Genomic DNA, 16,405 nt, shown 5'->3' with positions numbered 1-16,405 from the left:
TACAATACGGTAATTAAATAGATATGTATGATATAATTACACATATTACTATCACGCAAACTTGCTAATTCATTTACAATGTTTTGATTTGTCACGGAAGGTTTTTGACTGTGTTCCAGAGATTTCTTATGGCCGGTTTTGTTGCAAAGACTAGAATTAATTACAATAGTAACAAGCTAGAGTGTGTTCGAAACTAGCAATAGATAAATAACTGTATCTTTAATATAGGAAGTCGTAATAAAATTTTCCTTTGGGCCGATGTGATATGGTAAATGGTTGACCATAACACGGTGGACAGGTTAGTCGCTTACCTTTTATCTACTGAAACAATGTTTTATTTAAATTATCGAAAAAAACTAATTTTCTTATTGCTTTAGGTAGGTATGTTCATTTTATGTGAATTACCAACGACTAATAATTTGATGACAAACTTCTAGTGGGAATTTAAAATATTTAAAATAATAAGAGTTTCTCCGTCATGTCCCAATTATTTCCTACATTTGTGTCCGGCATTATGGTAAAACAAGTGACGCTTTGTGGTATCTCTTCGTTATCACAACGCATTCTAAGTATTTTCATTGGAGCACATGATCTTTGCATTGTGGCTATATTATTGTGACTGAACCTCGTTGTGAGCTATTTTTTCATATTATTAACACGTATACGATCCTGATATCCCTATAGCTTTGGCTCCAGCCACCGAAGAAGTTAAAAGATAAAAATCCCACGTGATCTGTGTTTTTCCCATACATATATTCTATCCTACTAATATTATAAATGCGAAAGTTTGTAAGGATGTGTGTGTGTGTTTGTTGCTCATTCACGCAAAAACTACTGAACTGGTTGTAATGAAATTTGGTAAGTACTTTTTATCCCGATATTCCTACGGGATACGGCCTTACGCGAGTGAAACCGCGGGGCGCAGCTAGTACTTACATCATTCCTGCCCGTTAAATAAAACACCATTTAATTTATTCTATTTATTGTAGGTTAAATCCAAAATGCGGCAATTTCATAGAAATGACAAACCTAAATCTTCTGTGTGGCGAATGATTATCGAATGCTGCAAGAGTTATTGCCTTCAAACAAGTATACATGGCTTCTACCATATCGCGGGACCGCGCCGGCACTGGACTGAGAGGTGAGTAGATTCTTAATCTGAAAAGAAAATCTTTATAAAAATATTTCGCAGAAGGCAGATGGCAATATTTCGTTTTAAGTATATAGGTATAGAGAAGGAATGATGAATAATATATTTTTACTAGTTGTTCGCCCCTGCTTCGCCCGTAGTACATATATAGCCAATGTCAATCAGTGATCTTGCAGCTTTCTAATGGTGAGAGAATTTTTTAAATCGGTCCAGTGGGTTTTGCGTGAAAACGTTATAAACATGAAAAAACAGTAGCAGTCTTGGGACTGCCGATAGAAGTGAAAACGGAACTATTAAGTTGAGAATAAATAAAACTATATGCAAAAATTATATGAAATTTTTTATAGCTATAGATATACTATTATCATTAGCATGTCGGTGACGCGAACCGAGGATTTTACCCTCTACCAAAACGCTCAACGCGCCTAAAGAAGTTTTCACTTCAAAAATACAGAAGTTTCTTAGCTAAGACGAGCTTAGTCAGGCATACGCTTACAAAAATAATCAATTGATTAAATTATGCATAACTCATTGACTTCTAGAATGTTCTGGGTTGGAATAACAGTCGTGGCCCTTTGGGGGGCAATCAGCGTGTCAATGGGACAGTTCCAGAGATACAACGACAACCCCACTGTGGTGGCCTTGGACAAAGATTACAGATCTTGGAGGTTCAGCCTGCCGGGCGTCACTGCTTGTGATGAGGTATATAATAAAGAGGAAAATTTTGCACTTTTATAAGATTATAATGTTTTCACACAAAAACTGTTGTTGAACCGACCTCTTCACCTATAGAAAGCTGCGACTTCACTGAGTGATATAGGACTGTACCACTGGCGAAACCGAGGCGAACAGCTAGTCTACACTAATATTATAAAGAGGAAAACTTTGTTTGTTTGGTTGTAATGAATAGGCTCAAAAACTACTGGACCGATTTTAAAAATTCTTTCACCATTCGAAAGCTACATTATCCACGAGTAACATAGACTATATATGTACCACGGGCGAAGCCGGGGCGAACAGCTAATATTATATAAAGCTGAAAATTTTGTTTGTTAAAACGCGTTAATCTCAAGAACTACTGTTATCAATTCCCGAGTGCTTTATGCAATAAATATGCCACAGGCGACGACGGGACGGACCGCTAGTTCTTAATAAAATTCCATGCATTCCAAAATTATATTAAGTTTTGAGGTTTTTAAGTGATCTCTCATTGTTGATATGGTTAAGAAGAATATAAACAAGCAACTAATGACAGTAATGATTTTACAACTACTTTATGATAATAATAGCTGACCTGGCAAACGCTGCTTTGCTTAACTCTTATCATTTAGGGGCATGAAAAATAGATTTTGGCCGATTATTATCAGACATACCCAATATGCACACAAAATTTCATAAAAATCGGTCCAGCCGTTTCGATGGAATTTGGTAACTAACATTGTGACACGGGAATTTAATATAATATAAGATTTAAAGACAAAATACTGTAAAAATATAAACAAATCGAAATGGCAAAATTTTAAGAGTTATTGTTAATTAAGTCATTTTTATTTATTTAAAGGTTGTTTCATGACTTAAATATTTCAATTTTATATGTCACTAATCAACCACATAAAATAAGTGTATAATCTATGGTCATAAATGCGAAGAAATGAATGAACTAAACTGATTTGGCAACGTCGCTTTGACTCATCGTCGAAAAAGCCTGCGACGAGAAAAATGTGTCGCGCATTGCTCGCATGTTAATAGAGTCGAAAAATATATCGATATCGGCATATTTATGTCTCTCTTGCGAGATATTTGTCGTGACGCGCATGTAAATATGTTTACGCTAAGGATAGTAAATGTGGAGGCAATAATAATTGTTTATTGCTTTATGCAATAAGACGAAGATCTAACGATTATATATAAAGTAGAAGCATGGCATAAAGTAGTAGCATCTATCTGCACAGAAGTAAAAAACCTGAATAGTGTTTAGTATTAAGACGAATCTTACAAAGTCAAAGTTTCCCGCCACCGGAATTATCTTAGCCAATTGCGTATTTACTTAGATACAAATAAATCTCATAAATGGCATAGAAAACGATCGTTTGAAAACAGTCTAACAATTATAACATTGAAATAATACGAGAACCGTCACAATGATTCATTTTTTGATTCATATAAATAAATAAAATAAATCAATATTTTTTTGAATTTGCATATGAATATATTACAATTTGAAATGCTCTGTATTCTGTGCTGAGATCTGAGAGCTGAGAAGACTGGATCTATAACATAAGATTTCCATAAAAGAATAATATAAAATTGTTTGTTTACAAGTACGTGTGTGTGTGTTCGTATGTGTTTCGTTTGTGTGGGTGTTGGGTGCAAATAAATAATATTTAAATTTTAGGATAGAGTAAATAAAGAAAAATTAAAAAAAGCCATTCAATCTCGTTGGAATGTGAGCCCGGACGACGAAAACTACGCGTACTATGCCAAGTTTGTACATACTGTGGCCAATTCGGACTTCTTCCACCTGGAAGGATACGAGGAGTTTAAAAATGACACCAAACTAAACGTGGACCTTTTTAAATTGGTCGTTGAGGTATACTATCCTACTAATATTATAAATGCGAAAGTTTGTAAGCATGTGTGTGTGTTTGTTGCTCTTTCACGCAAAAACTACTGAACCGATTGCAATGATATTTGGTACGTAGATAGCTGAACAACTAGAATAACATGTAGGCAACTTTTTATCCCGATATTCCTACGGGGTACGGACTTACGCGGGTGAAAACAAATGTGCTTAACGAACTACATGACTTCATGAGCTTAAAGCTTGTGTTATAATGCGTAAAATTATATAATCTACGACATAATACATTATATATGTTAATTTCATTCCATGTTCAAAAAATAATACTGAATATTTGATATGATAGTAAGAAGCTCACAAGTGTACCTCAAATTTATTTATTTATTTATCTTATTTCTGTCGGACATTTTGGAGTCATCAAATACTTTAAACGAGCAGCCCATTCGAGGAGGCTCTACCTCTCTGTTCATGGGCGGTGGTGATCGCTTACCTTCAGACAAGCTACTAGCTCAGTTTCCCGCTACAAGAAAAAAATACATTTACTTTTTATAGGTGATGCCAGACGAGCACATAGTCATCTCATCATCAGAACCGATCACCCCAACCTGGACACCGATCATGACAGAGCACGGCGCATGCTACGTCACCAACTCCATCGCTATTTATGATGCAGCCATCGTGTATGTCTACAGATGATGTTATTCTAAAATCACAAATTCACAATCAATTCACAAATTTTGAGCCAAATTGGATAATCCGTTCTTGAGTTATAAATAGTTTAACTAACACCACTTTCTTTTATAGATAGTGATTTTTGTTTATATTTCAGAAAGCCTCATCCAAACACAACCAAAGGCATGCCGTTCACTTGCCAGTTTTCGTTGGCATTATGTTTTATTATGTTTGTCTTAAATAGTAACGCGCACGTGAGTATACTTATAAAAATATCTTAGGGCATTCTAAAAAACCTAGTCCTACATTTATTCTCAACTGATTGTAATAATACAGTAGTAATCTTGGAAAATGCTACCTACGTATTCATATTACGATGTTACCGTTATAACCCGTCGATGGAACGTGTTCTCCCTGAGGTTTTAGTTTGGTTATAATTCATTTTTGGCTGAGTGGGAAACCCTAATTCGATCCAATTAAAAACAAAAGACAAGTAGAGTAAAAGGTGTGTGTGCGATTCACACACGATAGGAGTGAAACTTCAGTAAATCGACAAAAGAACGAAGCATGCAACAAAGAGGAGAGACCGATAATATAAAATAGTATGTATATTTCTGTGTCATTCTTTGCCGGCTTCAATCTACACATTTTTGTATTTGTATCTCTTACCTATCGTTATTTCCGTTGCATCAGGTTTGAAATCACAACGATTCTAAAGAAGTTTCACTTCAAAAACTAGTTCAGATTTAGGGTAACGCGTTCTAACAAAACACGAGGTTATTAGTCTAACACATACATTGTAAATACCTTCATACTTATATTCATACATTTCTATTGTGTAGAAAAGTATTATATTATCTGTGATTTAGATTAACAAATAGAACGCGAGCGAAGCGGCAGGCAAAATCACCACACAAATTTATTCTTTTCTAGTTCTTTGTTCACTCTCCATACGACGTTGCTGATACGTCAAACCCACCGTCCACAATAATACCATTCTTAAATCGCTTCACCTATTTAACTGTTACGGAAACGCGAGCGGGGAAGGGGGTGAGGGAGCTGTCTCCCAGACGCCGAGCCTGCCTGTATACTGATGAGAGCACTGGGAATATGAAGGTAAATCGACTGTACTGGAACCCAGCTATCCTACATCCTACTCTTCCTGCTTATCCTACGATCCTACTTTCATAAAATCCTACTATCCCATTTTCCCGCTTTCCTACTACATCTAATGTCATATAGTTCTACTATCCAACTTTTGAATTGCTCCACCAATTTAATCCATTTAAATACTGAATCACCTAATATTGTAATACAACTGCTCTCATAAGCGATCTCCGTAGAAACTGCAATCCAAACCAGTGGTAAATATTAAAATATGTATTTGGACGCTTCAAAAGAAATTCTAAAAGAAGTTTTATCAATGAATGTTTCAATTTGAGTTTTTTTTTTTTTTTTTTTTATGTCATAGCGGGCAACTGAGCTGGTGGTTCGCCTGATGGTAAGCGATCACCACCGCCCATAACATTCGCAAAGGTAGGGCCTCTGCGAATGCGCTGCCCGCTTTTTTGAGGTAAGGGAAAAGGACTGGATTAACGACTGGAAAGAAGGAATGGACTGGGACGGGTGAGGAAAAGGAAACAGGCCTCCGGCTCCCCCACTCACCGTACGAAACACAGTGGCATGCCACTATTTCACGCCGGTTTTCTGTGGGGGTGTGGTACTTCCCCGGTGCGAGCTGGCCTAATTCGTGCCGAAGCGTGCTCGACTCCCACAATAAGAGTTGAAGTGTTCCTGCTCCTTCCTATCAATCTACTGCCTACTTATTACTATATATATACCACTTAAAAACCCCAGGTACAGTTGGTGAGATTCTCTCTACGCTGATAAAAGTACTTGTAATTAGAGGGTATATCGCGATTACTAATTTTCTAATACGTCTGCACTCCTATACATATAATATGTCCATTCGAAAATCATTTCACTTACGAGACTCAATTTTCTAGCGTGTCTACTATAATGAAGGGACTGAATCTGAGATAATTTTCTACCAGCGCTTCTGTTCCAAATGAATTCTTTGTTTTTTAATCAATTTTAAATATTTGGAATTTTCAGGTATATAGCACGCACATGTGTCGGTTGGGATGCAGAAGTCGTCTCGCACTGAAGCTATGTGGCTGTCAGCCTTTTTACTATTTTTATGAAGGTACAATTTACATTTTGCCTTCATCGTTTTAGTATACGTTAATTCCCGGTCCTTCCTTTATCCACGACTGGAGAAAACTTACACATATACCCACGGCCCTTGGAGAAAAATTACGTCAGATTCCTACGAACTAAAACCCCCCTATATTCCTTCGAGCCGCTTTAGTGAACGTGCCAAGGGGGCTAGTTGGTATTCGTCCAAGACCCCCTCGGCAGCCGCCCGTCACCGGGCCGAGAGCACAACTCCCGGATCTGTAGAGATGTTTTATAAAAATGCAAACTCGAATCAAAATCGTATTACTACTGATATTAAAATACACTTAACCTGTAGCTGGGCTTTTGGAGTTCCACATCGGGAGTTTCAAATCTTCGACTTTTATAAGTTAACAGAAAATGCCCATCAGACTGAGTAATGTTAACTTAGATGTCATTTCTGTATATGATATAGTACTGTGCTCTTGGAGTACCATATTAGATGTTCCAGAGCTTAAAATTTGTACTCTCGGTAGAAAATGATACAACAATAAAACTTTTATACAAATTCGTTCAGTAGGTAGATTAGCGTCTACAAAGAAACAGGCAAGCAGAAACTTTTTTTTTTGGATTTGTACTCTAGTACTGATTTTATATACTATTAATCCTTCCTACTAATATTATAAATGCGAAAGTTTGTAAGTATGTGTGTGTGTGTGTGTGTGTTTGTTACTCTTTCACGCAAAAACTACTCAACCGATTACAATGAAATTTGGTACGAAAACAGCTAGCTGTCTGGAATTACATATAGGCAAGTTTTTATCGTAAATTATTATTAAATATCGGCAACTATTACATATATTCCTACGGGATACGGACTTACGCGGGTGAAACCGCGGGGCGCAGCTAGTAGATATTCAACATTAATATGTAGAGACACACCTTTTTTCTTGAGAAATAGAAAGAAGATGGAAAAGCCACGAACTGTCTATTTTCTCCTTTGACTACTGAAAGCTAGTAGGTTATAAAGTAGTAGGTGAAAACTGAAACTCTTACACCAATTATTTGTTGTGAAGACGGCAAGCCGTGCACCCCAGCAGGGATGTGGTGCCTGTCCAGACACGCGAGGGAGCTGGCCAACTTCGCCGGCATGAAATGCAAGTGCAGCCCAATGTGTTTGGACTCCTTGTTTCGTGAGAGCACTACTGATAATAAAATATGGTGTGTTTAGTATTTATCTTTTACCACGCTTTCTTTAGCCTCACCTGTATGTTTGTAACAGAATTCTTTATACATGACTAGCTGCGCCCCGCGGTTTCACCCGCGTAAGTCCGTATCCCGTAGGAGTATCGCGATAAAAAGTTGCCTATATGGTATTCCGGTTGTCCAGCTGTCTACGTACAAAATATCATTGCAATCGGTTCAGTAGTTTTTGCGTGAAAGAGCAACAAACACACACACATCCTTACAAACTTTCGCATTTATAATATTAGTAGGATTCCTTTAAATTTTAACATATGATGTTATTCTGATATTAAACTATATTACTAAAAAGTTTCATGAAAATCCGTTCAGTAATTTTTGCGTGAAAGATCAACAAACACACACACATCCTTACAAACTTTCGCATTTACTTCTCCGAAACGACGGGAGCGATTTTCATGAAATTTTATGTGCATATCGGGTAGGTCTGAGAATCTGGCCAACATCTATTTTTCATTCCTCGAAATGATAAGAGTGAGGCAGAACAGCGTTTAGCGGGTCAGCTAGTATTCATACATGTGAAACATATCCCGTAGGTAGATACTAAATGTTTCTCCGATAAGACCTTTCAAGATCATATTTGCCAAATCGTTACAGCGATTGTCACGTTATTATATGCAAGCTGTTTGTTTGCCACTTTTATAAAATTATTTTTGAAATTGGCCCAGTGGTATTTGCGTGAAAACGTTACAAACATACAAAAATATGAAAATTTATAATATTAGTGTAGATTCACAAGACGCATGTACGTATGAAGTTTATTTCTTTCTTTCGGGCACAGATATATAATACTATTTTTTCAGGGAAAAAAATCCGTTCCATGGCGCATGCGCCATACGCCTCACCGTGAATGCGCCGAACCTGCGCTATTCGCGCGAAATTGTGTTCCATTTTGAGGACTTAGTGGGTAATTTAAATTATGTACATATACACCTTATATTTATCTAAATAGAAACGTAATCTCTTATTGTTTATTTAGAAAGGAAACTGAAATATCAGGAACACATATTCCGACTTAGTAGGACACTAGATTTCCGAACGTGGTCCGCTCCTTTGTCCACGTAGTCAAGGGAAATTTGCTGTCACTTTTTATATCAAATCTTCTTATATCAAATATCGCTACATTGCGTCGTGAACGTATCGTCTTTCTCTAGTCTTTTACAAAAAAACATACTTCACTTATTAAGTATGTTTGTCGAGTTTTTTAAGAAATTTTATGATGTCACAGTGGGCAACTGAGCTGCTGGTTCGCCTGATGGTAAGCGATCACCACCACCCATGATCATTCGCAGAGGTAGTACCTCTATGAATGCACTGCCCGCTTTTAATAACGTTTAAGGAAAGGATTGACGCCTGTATAAAAGGAATGGACTGGTAATGGCGAGGAAAAGGAAACAAGTTTCCCGCTCCCTCCCTCACTGGTGTGGGTGCGATACTTCTCCGGTGCGAGCTGGCCCAATTCGTTAAATACCTCGCTCTTTGTTTTAGTCTCGTTCGGCGGTGCAGCTGGTTTGTTCCTTGGTGCCAGCTTCATCAGCTTTGTGGAGATCATTTACTTTCTCCTGGAGAGATGCTGTTATATATTTGCTACTCCGAAGTCAGATGCGACGATCCAGGTAGTGCCCTATTGACTGTATCGCTATTTAAGCCACTACTTATTACCTCATTGGCTTCATTGATAGACTATTCCCTAGGTAGTTTCTCGTTTGTTGTCGGGTGACTGCAGGTATAGATAGAAGCAATAGATATTATGTATGGTTCAAATGAAGTAGTTTTCAAAGTTAATTTACAAGTTATTATTTATAGATATGGTCACACCGTGACTACAGAGTGTTCCCGGTTTCGCATCTGTATTTAAGATTTAATGAACGCGTATTTCATACGCATTTTCAATTCTTAAAAGTATTGGTGCACCTCTAACTGACGCACGGACCATTGCCAATAAATATCATCTTATTTATGGCCCATTCATTCGTAAAATTGACGTGTAAAAATCAAAACTGTTTTACGTCATTTTCTGGTATTACGAATTTTTTACGCAATTAGCAAATGTAACTTCCATTGACCACAGTACACGACATGCGGTACATCCTTGTATAAAAAATAACATAAGGTTGCTATTGTATATTATTTTTTATAAAATTTATAAGAAGCCTACAATATTATGTTTAGTCGTATTTCACATCTTCCGAACTCATTGTACTACTACTATGTGTACGTAGACACTGTGTTATTGGCTGGCCTCCGTTATTACTCCAGCCAGAAAGGAGACTGTTTATTTAACCATTTAGTAGTAATTTTTAACATAAAATCTTTATGCAAAACCCTCAGACGGCACATAAATTTAGTTTTTTTTTACAGGAGTACAGCAACCAAAAAATGGTCATACAGTATTGTGATAAAAAATCTCGTCATGAAGGTCGACTTAAAGAATTAGCTCTCGTTTTCCCTCCTCCCAAGACCCGACATTTTAAGTATTAAAAGAGCACGAGTGAATTTAATAATTGTTAATAAATATGTACCGTTGTGCTTAATGCATTAATAAAAATACATTAAACAACCTTATCTATGTTATATTGATTATAAATCTGTGATCACGTGTCAATCAACTACACTATCCTCATATTATCTTTGGCCTAATTTCGGCGGAAATAGCGTGCTGCGTGACAGAGCATGTAAGTTGTCACCAGTCACGCTATTACGAATTATTATGCTTAATGCTATGGTTTGCACGAAGCTTTACGTAGCCCACATAATATGGGTCATGGAAACGAATTCAGGAAAAGCAGTACGGTCTATCTAAAACAATTTCCCGAACAATACCAATCATTCCCGATGAAGAATACTTCTAAACACTCCAGTATTATTAATATAAGTATTAATTACAAAGCCATTTTTATCTAATGCCCCTTAGGCTCTTAATTGACTCTCGAAATAAAACAAAAGCAACTTTAAACTTACATACATACCTTGACTCAGAAAAACCAAAATAAATATAGCCTGTGTCACTCACAGACAACGTGTCTTTCTATTCTATTTCTTCTATAAAATCGGGTCCGAGGTTCCCGCCATATAATTTCATTCGTATCGATTTAGGGTATGTGGGTTAGAAAAAATGGATGAAAACTAACCAATTACAATGAAAACATTGAGAATTGCAATAGTTCTATTTTATTAAATCCATTATTATTTTATATGTACATATCATATAGGTTTATAATAAAAAATAACCAAAACAAATGCTTGGTACAAGTAAGTTTATTTCTTCATAACAATGCAATACTCAGTGAAAATGTTCATTCTTTGATGTACCTATGATATATACTTTTTATGATGCCTTTTTTTCACATAATCACACAGTCATTATAAATTATTCCATCAAAAACAACAATAATTCAGACTTAATAAAAAATAAAAATGTAATTGAGATAAGTGCTTGGATACAAAATTGTATAAGCAAAGAAACAAAAACAATCAAATTCTTTTTTCTTAATTTGATTTACTAACTTCAAGTAATAGGGTAGGGGAATTAACTTTATTAAAACGACCGTATAAATAAAATATATTGTTAACTTCTTATTTGTTTATATTGGTTTATATCAGACTTAAATGTACCATAGACTACATGAAATGCAAAGCATAATGTATTTTTAACCCCCGACGCAAAAAGAGTTTGACGTTGATGTCTGTGTATTTGTAGCATCTCTCAACTCTCAAACGGATGGACCATTCAAAATTCGATGCGTTTTTTTTTCCTTCCTTTTTGAAGTGAAACTTCTTTAGAATCGTTGTGATTTCAAACCTGATGCAACGGAAAAACGACAGGTAAGAGACAGAAATACAAAAATGTGTAGAATGAAGCCGGCAAAGAATGAGACAGAAATATACGTACTATTTTATTCATTCTTTTGTCGATTTACTGAAGTTTCACTTCTATCATGTGTGAATCGCACACACACCTTTTTTCAATTTAATGTCAGTTCTACATGTCGCTCTTGGATTTTTTTAATGATTTTTTAATGATGAAATCGGTCAAAGATGGCGGCCCGTACAAAATGTCAGATTATATATTTTCAACACTCTACCTCAGTACAGGCATCAAGTGAGAAGGGTTGACTAGTAAAATACAATTCACTATGTCAACATTACAAAATGGGGTCGGGGGTTTTATTTAATTTTAATTTAATGTTATTGTTATATATTATTCACTTTCAGTAGAATGCTTATAAATTCATATTGAGTAACAAAATTGCCTCTACTGCCTTACAAAAACTTCTAAATCGCTTGATCTACAGTTATTAACTATATATTTACAAGTCTTCTTTGCTATAACCCGTGCCAAATTTTATGGCATTCAAAATTCTTTAAGCGGCGTCAAATTTATTCGCCAACGCCACACAACTTGTCACGGTGTATAACAGGGAAAAAATTTAACTAATAAAAACAACTTTAACAAAATATTAGACAGCTCCTCTCTTGGATAGTTTCATTGTCATTTTAGATGGCAGTTCAAAGTTATACAGGCTTTGAAAAGAGCCCGTCCTTTGAACACATAAGCAATACATAGTGTAAGATTTGCTTTACAAATATTATGCTTTTATGTCTCAATAGATTAATAGTGAGAATGGGTTTTGGGCAAACAGTGTCAAATATGACTTTTATTATGTTAAATTTAACGACTTTTGTCTCCCATTATTTCACTAATCTATTTATCAATATGTACATTCTTAGTCACCAGTAAGTTCACGTCACAAACAACATTGTCACATTTTTTTTTGGATGTCCAAGTAACAATCTTAGCTCATCTTGATCATAATAATCATCACAATTGGTGGATAATGTGCCCAAGTCTTTTTATTTATATTTTTCATTTTTCACATTGTATTGTATCATTGTTCTGTTTGTTTCTATACAATCGTCTCTCTAAAATTCGTTAGTGTAGCTGTTTGCTCAATTTCTAGATGGACTATTGCATAGAGTACAATGTAATGCATCTCCACTGTTAACCTAAAGTCACAGGTTTCACTTTTCTGTCCTTAACTGTCACTTTCTTGCTGTCTGCTCGCCTTTACCTCCTTTCTATTCCCAACACAACTACATCGCTCCGTCCTCACACTATCACACTATAGCATCCCCCACACTACACTGATGCACTAAATCCCTCCTCCTCTCTCCTCTCTCCCCGCACTCCCCTCTTCACTGCACTGCCTCGGGCGGTGGCCGCTCACTGGTGCACGTGGTGCGGCGTGAGCACAGCGCCGCCGGCGGGCAGCACGGAGGTGATGACGGGCGCGCCACCGACGCCCCCGACGCCGCCGACGCTACTGCCGCAGAATATCACCTGCATACCATACGGTTATAAAATTATTATTATGTTATTGTTATTGTATTTCCTTTGTATGTAATTAAACACATTATTTCAACGATTACTATTAATAATATTATTAATTATTATATTTATACTTTACTAGCAAACCCGGCGAACTCCGTTTCGCCACCAGACGGCTGTATGTGAAAAATGATTTTCCCGCTTTTCTGTTCAAATTTTTCCTGAATTTTCTATAAAAACTTTCTTGCTATAAACCTCACGAAGCCCGAGACCTTTCCAACGAATGCAAAACCGTGGGAATCGGTTCGTGCGTTCTGGAGTTATAGCGTCAGGAAGGAAAACCCGACTTATTTTTATATAGTAGATTAAGGTGTTACTTTCTTTATTGATAACATTTACGATTGAAACGCGAGTGAAGCCAAAGGTAAAGCCAAGTAACATGTAAATATCCTAAATTTTTACCTGCGATACAGGGGTCGCCGTCTGACCGGGCGTCGCTAATACATATTGCTGTTGTCTCACACCGCCCACCTGAAAATGTTCATAATTATTGGTAGGTACATGCTTGAGGAAACAAAATTGAAAAGGCACTTAATTTTTAGTTTTATAGCATTGAAATGCTTTTATAAATGAGAATTTTTTTTTAAAGAATAGAAAAAATTCGATTTCGGGGCGGGATTCGAACCCGCGTTTCTTGCCTAACCATAGCAAGGGTTGCTTGGTATTCTTTCAAAAAATTTCTCATGAAAAGACACTTTTTTCTCACCTTAGCATACAGATTGAAAATTAAGCACTGAATTGGATCTATAAAATAACTAAGAATAATAAATATAGTATCAAAAAATTTAAAAAAATACGCTCAAACGGTAAATTGTCTCACTTGTTATTATACAGAGTATGCATAAGGAAATAACTTCATCCTTATGATCCTAATAACATGATAAACTCCTGAAATTATTGTACTATCACTGATCCTTGGTAGACAGTTTGAATTGAATTTGCTCATTTAAAGGGGGTCAAAATCAAGTCTAAACGAGTCATGCTAATAAAATTGTGTCAAAAAAGAGATATCTTACCGGATGTATCTGTTGAGGCTGCTGCAGAGTCGTTCTAGAGCCTTCCGCCTCCACCACAACCTGTTCCATGTACCCTGTGCTTGCTGGAATGTAAAAAAAATTCTATTAATATACCTTATTTAAATATGCATAATATACCTTTACATAAAAACCTTGCATCTCATATGAGCCCGCGACTTCATTATTTTAAATCGTTTTTTTGAAATTTATTTGTAAAAGTACTTTGAAACAATTTAATATATCATATATCTTCACATCATAAATTTATCATACAAAAAAACAATTAAAAAATACTTCACGTACAATATTTTTCTAATAGCGGAATATATAATAACTTCGTCAACTTACTCGTTAAGGTAATCTAGAAAGCCATTGATGTACTATAAACGACAAGGCTAACATCTGCCTATTGAAAGTTCATCAAAATATGTCCGAGCTGCGATATTTAAAACATTCACTCCAATTACCACCTTATTTCGGGGCAGTAAGGCATTAAATCTCTCATTAGAAAGCTCTTCTTAACACAGGTGGTAAACAGAGTTTTACTTGAAACAGTTAAAAATGAAAATCGACAAAGTGTGGTCCCTTAAGAAAGATTGCCACTTATTAACTATGTAAAAGTATGTAAAATTGAAATGATTTTAAAAGCCAATGCTTTTCACTTGCCGGTGTTAATGGTAAATATGTTTTTAAAAAGACTTCTAGTTGAATAAAAAGGAAGTCTAGTTGAATAAATAAATGTTTGAGTTCAACTTGACAATTGAGTATATGATCCATTTTATTTTTACTTTACTATAAACTAAGTTATCAATAATAACGTAAACTGATAAGATGGAAATATAAAATATATGGGTATTATAATTTTAAAATTGCAGTCTCATATTCCTTTCTTGCTAAAAGAATTTTTTTATGAAACTCCTATGACGTAGTAAGGCTACCCACGAGAATTTTTAAGCCATAGTATTTTTTTTATTATTGGTTGTCAGGCCACAGACGCAAAATATTGTTCGAAACAAGAAAAAAAAACCGCAAAATGTCAAAACTCACCGGTGGTAGTACTGGGCGTGTTGGTCGTGTTCTCGCAGCCGAACAGACAGTGTTGCACCGTCCAGCGCGGCTCGAACGGTATGTGAGTTTTCACCTGGAACGGACGTACATACAAATTAATATTCATTTATTTAGTTATTTAAAGTGTAACATCGCGAAAGATTCATTCTTTGTTTGAATTACTTTTTTTTTTTTGTTAATCTACACTAATCTCTATATAGTATGAAACGAAATTGCTTTCTCTGTCCCTATGTTCACATGTATGCTTAAACCTTTAAAACTACGCAACAGATTTTGATGGGGTTTATTTTTAATAGATAGAGTGATTCAAGAGGAAGGTTTATATGTATAATAACATCTATTGAACTACTCCAAATTTAACGCGTGCAAAACCGCGCCACAAGCTAGTATTATTACAAAGAGGAAACTTTCGTATTTTTTTTATAAGTGTGTAAAGTTTTCACGCAAAAACCACTTTACCGTGTTCAAAAATTATATCATCATTAGATAGCTGCACCATCACCGAGCGACACAGGCTGTATATGTATCACGGGCGAAGCCTGGGCGAACAGGCAGTAAAAACCCACCTTGAGCTCAGTGGTGAGCATGAGTATGTGGCGGCACGGCAGCCGGTACACCTTGCTGAAGAGGCACGAGCACTCCTGCGTCGACGTGCCGTACTTGCAGATCGCCGCGCTGCTGTGCCTTCTGGACAACACACAACTCGATAATATAAAACGATAGTTATTTCAGTGATCTATCAACGCACAGCCCATACCACTGGTCTGATCGGGAAGAAATTTGACTTGCAGATAGCGACTTTGATGAAGGCATCCGCTAAGGAAGGATTTTGATAATTTCTTCCCAAAAGGGGTAAAATAGGGCACGAAAGTTTGTACCATGAAAATTTACTTTGACCACGCGGGTACCAACTAGTGATACATAATCTCATATTTTTCTTTTCAAGTGACTTCAATAAAATAAGATGTTCAATTCGACATGTGTTTGCGTGTATAGCCAGACATAATATGCATATGTATTACATATACAATCGTAATCATCAATCAATCAATCATCATATAGTAGTGTGTGTGTGTGTGTGTGTGTGT

At 36.1% G+C, this 16,405-nt stretch overlaps 2 protein-coding genes across 2 annotated transcripts in view; one reads left to right on the top strand and one right to left on the bottom strand.

Annotated features, from left to right (window-relative positions):
- Positions 1–995: 995 nt before the first annotated feature.
- LOC119839326 (pickpocket protein 11-like) lies at positions 996–10,396 on the top strand. The gene is made up of 10 exons (XM_038365571.1): positions 996–1,141; positions 1,693–1,852; positions 4,284–4,411; positions 4,561–4,657; positions 5,337–5,519; positions 6,519–6,609; positions 7,658–7,802; positions 8,648–8,751; positions 9,333–9,460; positions 10,206–10,396. The coding sequence occupies exons 1-10, from the start codon at positions 1,002–1,004 to the stop codon at positions 10,323–10,325; spliced, it is 1,296 nt and encodes a 431-aa protein (XP_038221499.1). The 5' UTR covers positions 996–1,001; the 3' UTR covers positions 10,326–10,396.
- Positions 10,397–11,804: 1,408 nt separating this feature from the next.
- LOC119839343 overlaps positions 11,805–16,405 on the bottom strand; it is an 11,613-nt gene continuing 7,012 nt past the window's right edge. Inside the window, exons 11-15 of the mRNA XM_038365600.1 lie at positions 15,884–16,004; positions 15,297–15,390; positions 14,250–14,332; positions 13,636–13,704; positions 11,805–13,185 (exon numbers count right to left, since the gene is read on the bottom strand). Of these exons, the coding sequence (XP_038221528.1) occupies positions 13,069–13,185; positions 13,636–13,704; positions 14,250–14,332; positions 15,297–15,390; positions 15,884–16,004 (484 nt within the window). The 3' untranslated portion in view covers positions 11,805–13,068. The remainder of the gene's footprint in view (positions 13,186–13,635; positions 13,705–14,249; positions 14,333–15,296; positions 15,391–15,883; positions 16,005–16,405) is intronic.

Source organism: Zerene cesonia, unplaced genomic scaffold, assembly GCF_012273895.1.
Source record: "Zerene cesonia ecotype Mississippi unplaced genomic scaffold, Zerene_cesonia_1.1 Zces_u012, whole genome shotgun sequence".
Classification (NCBI taxonomy): domain Eukaryota; kingdom Metazoa; phylum Arthropoda; class Insecta; order Lepidoptera; family Pieridae; genus Zerene; species Zerene cesonia.
Note: the sequence above shows the minus strand (reverse complement) of the source record. Positions and strands in the feature narration are given on the sequence as shown.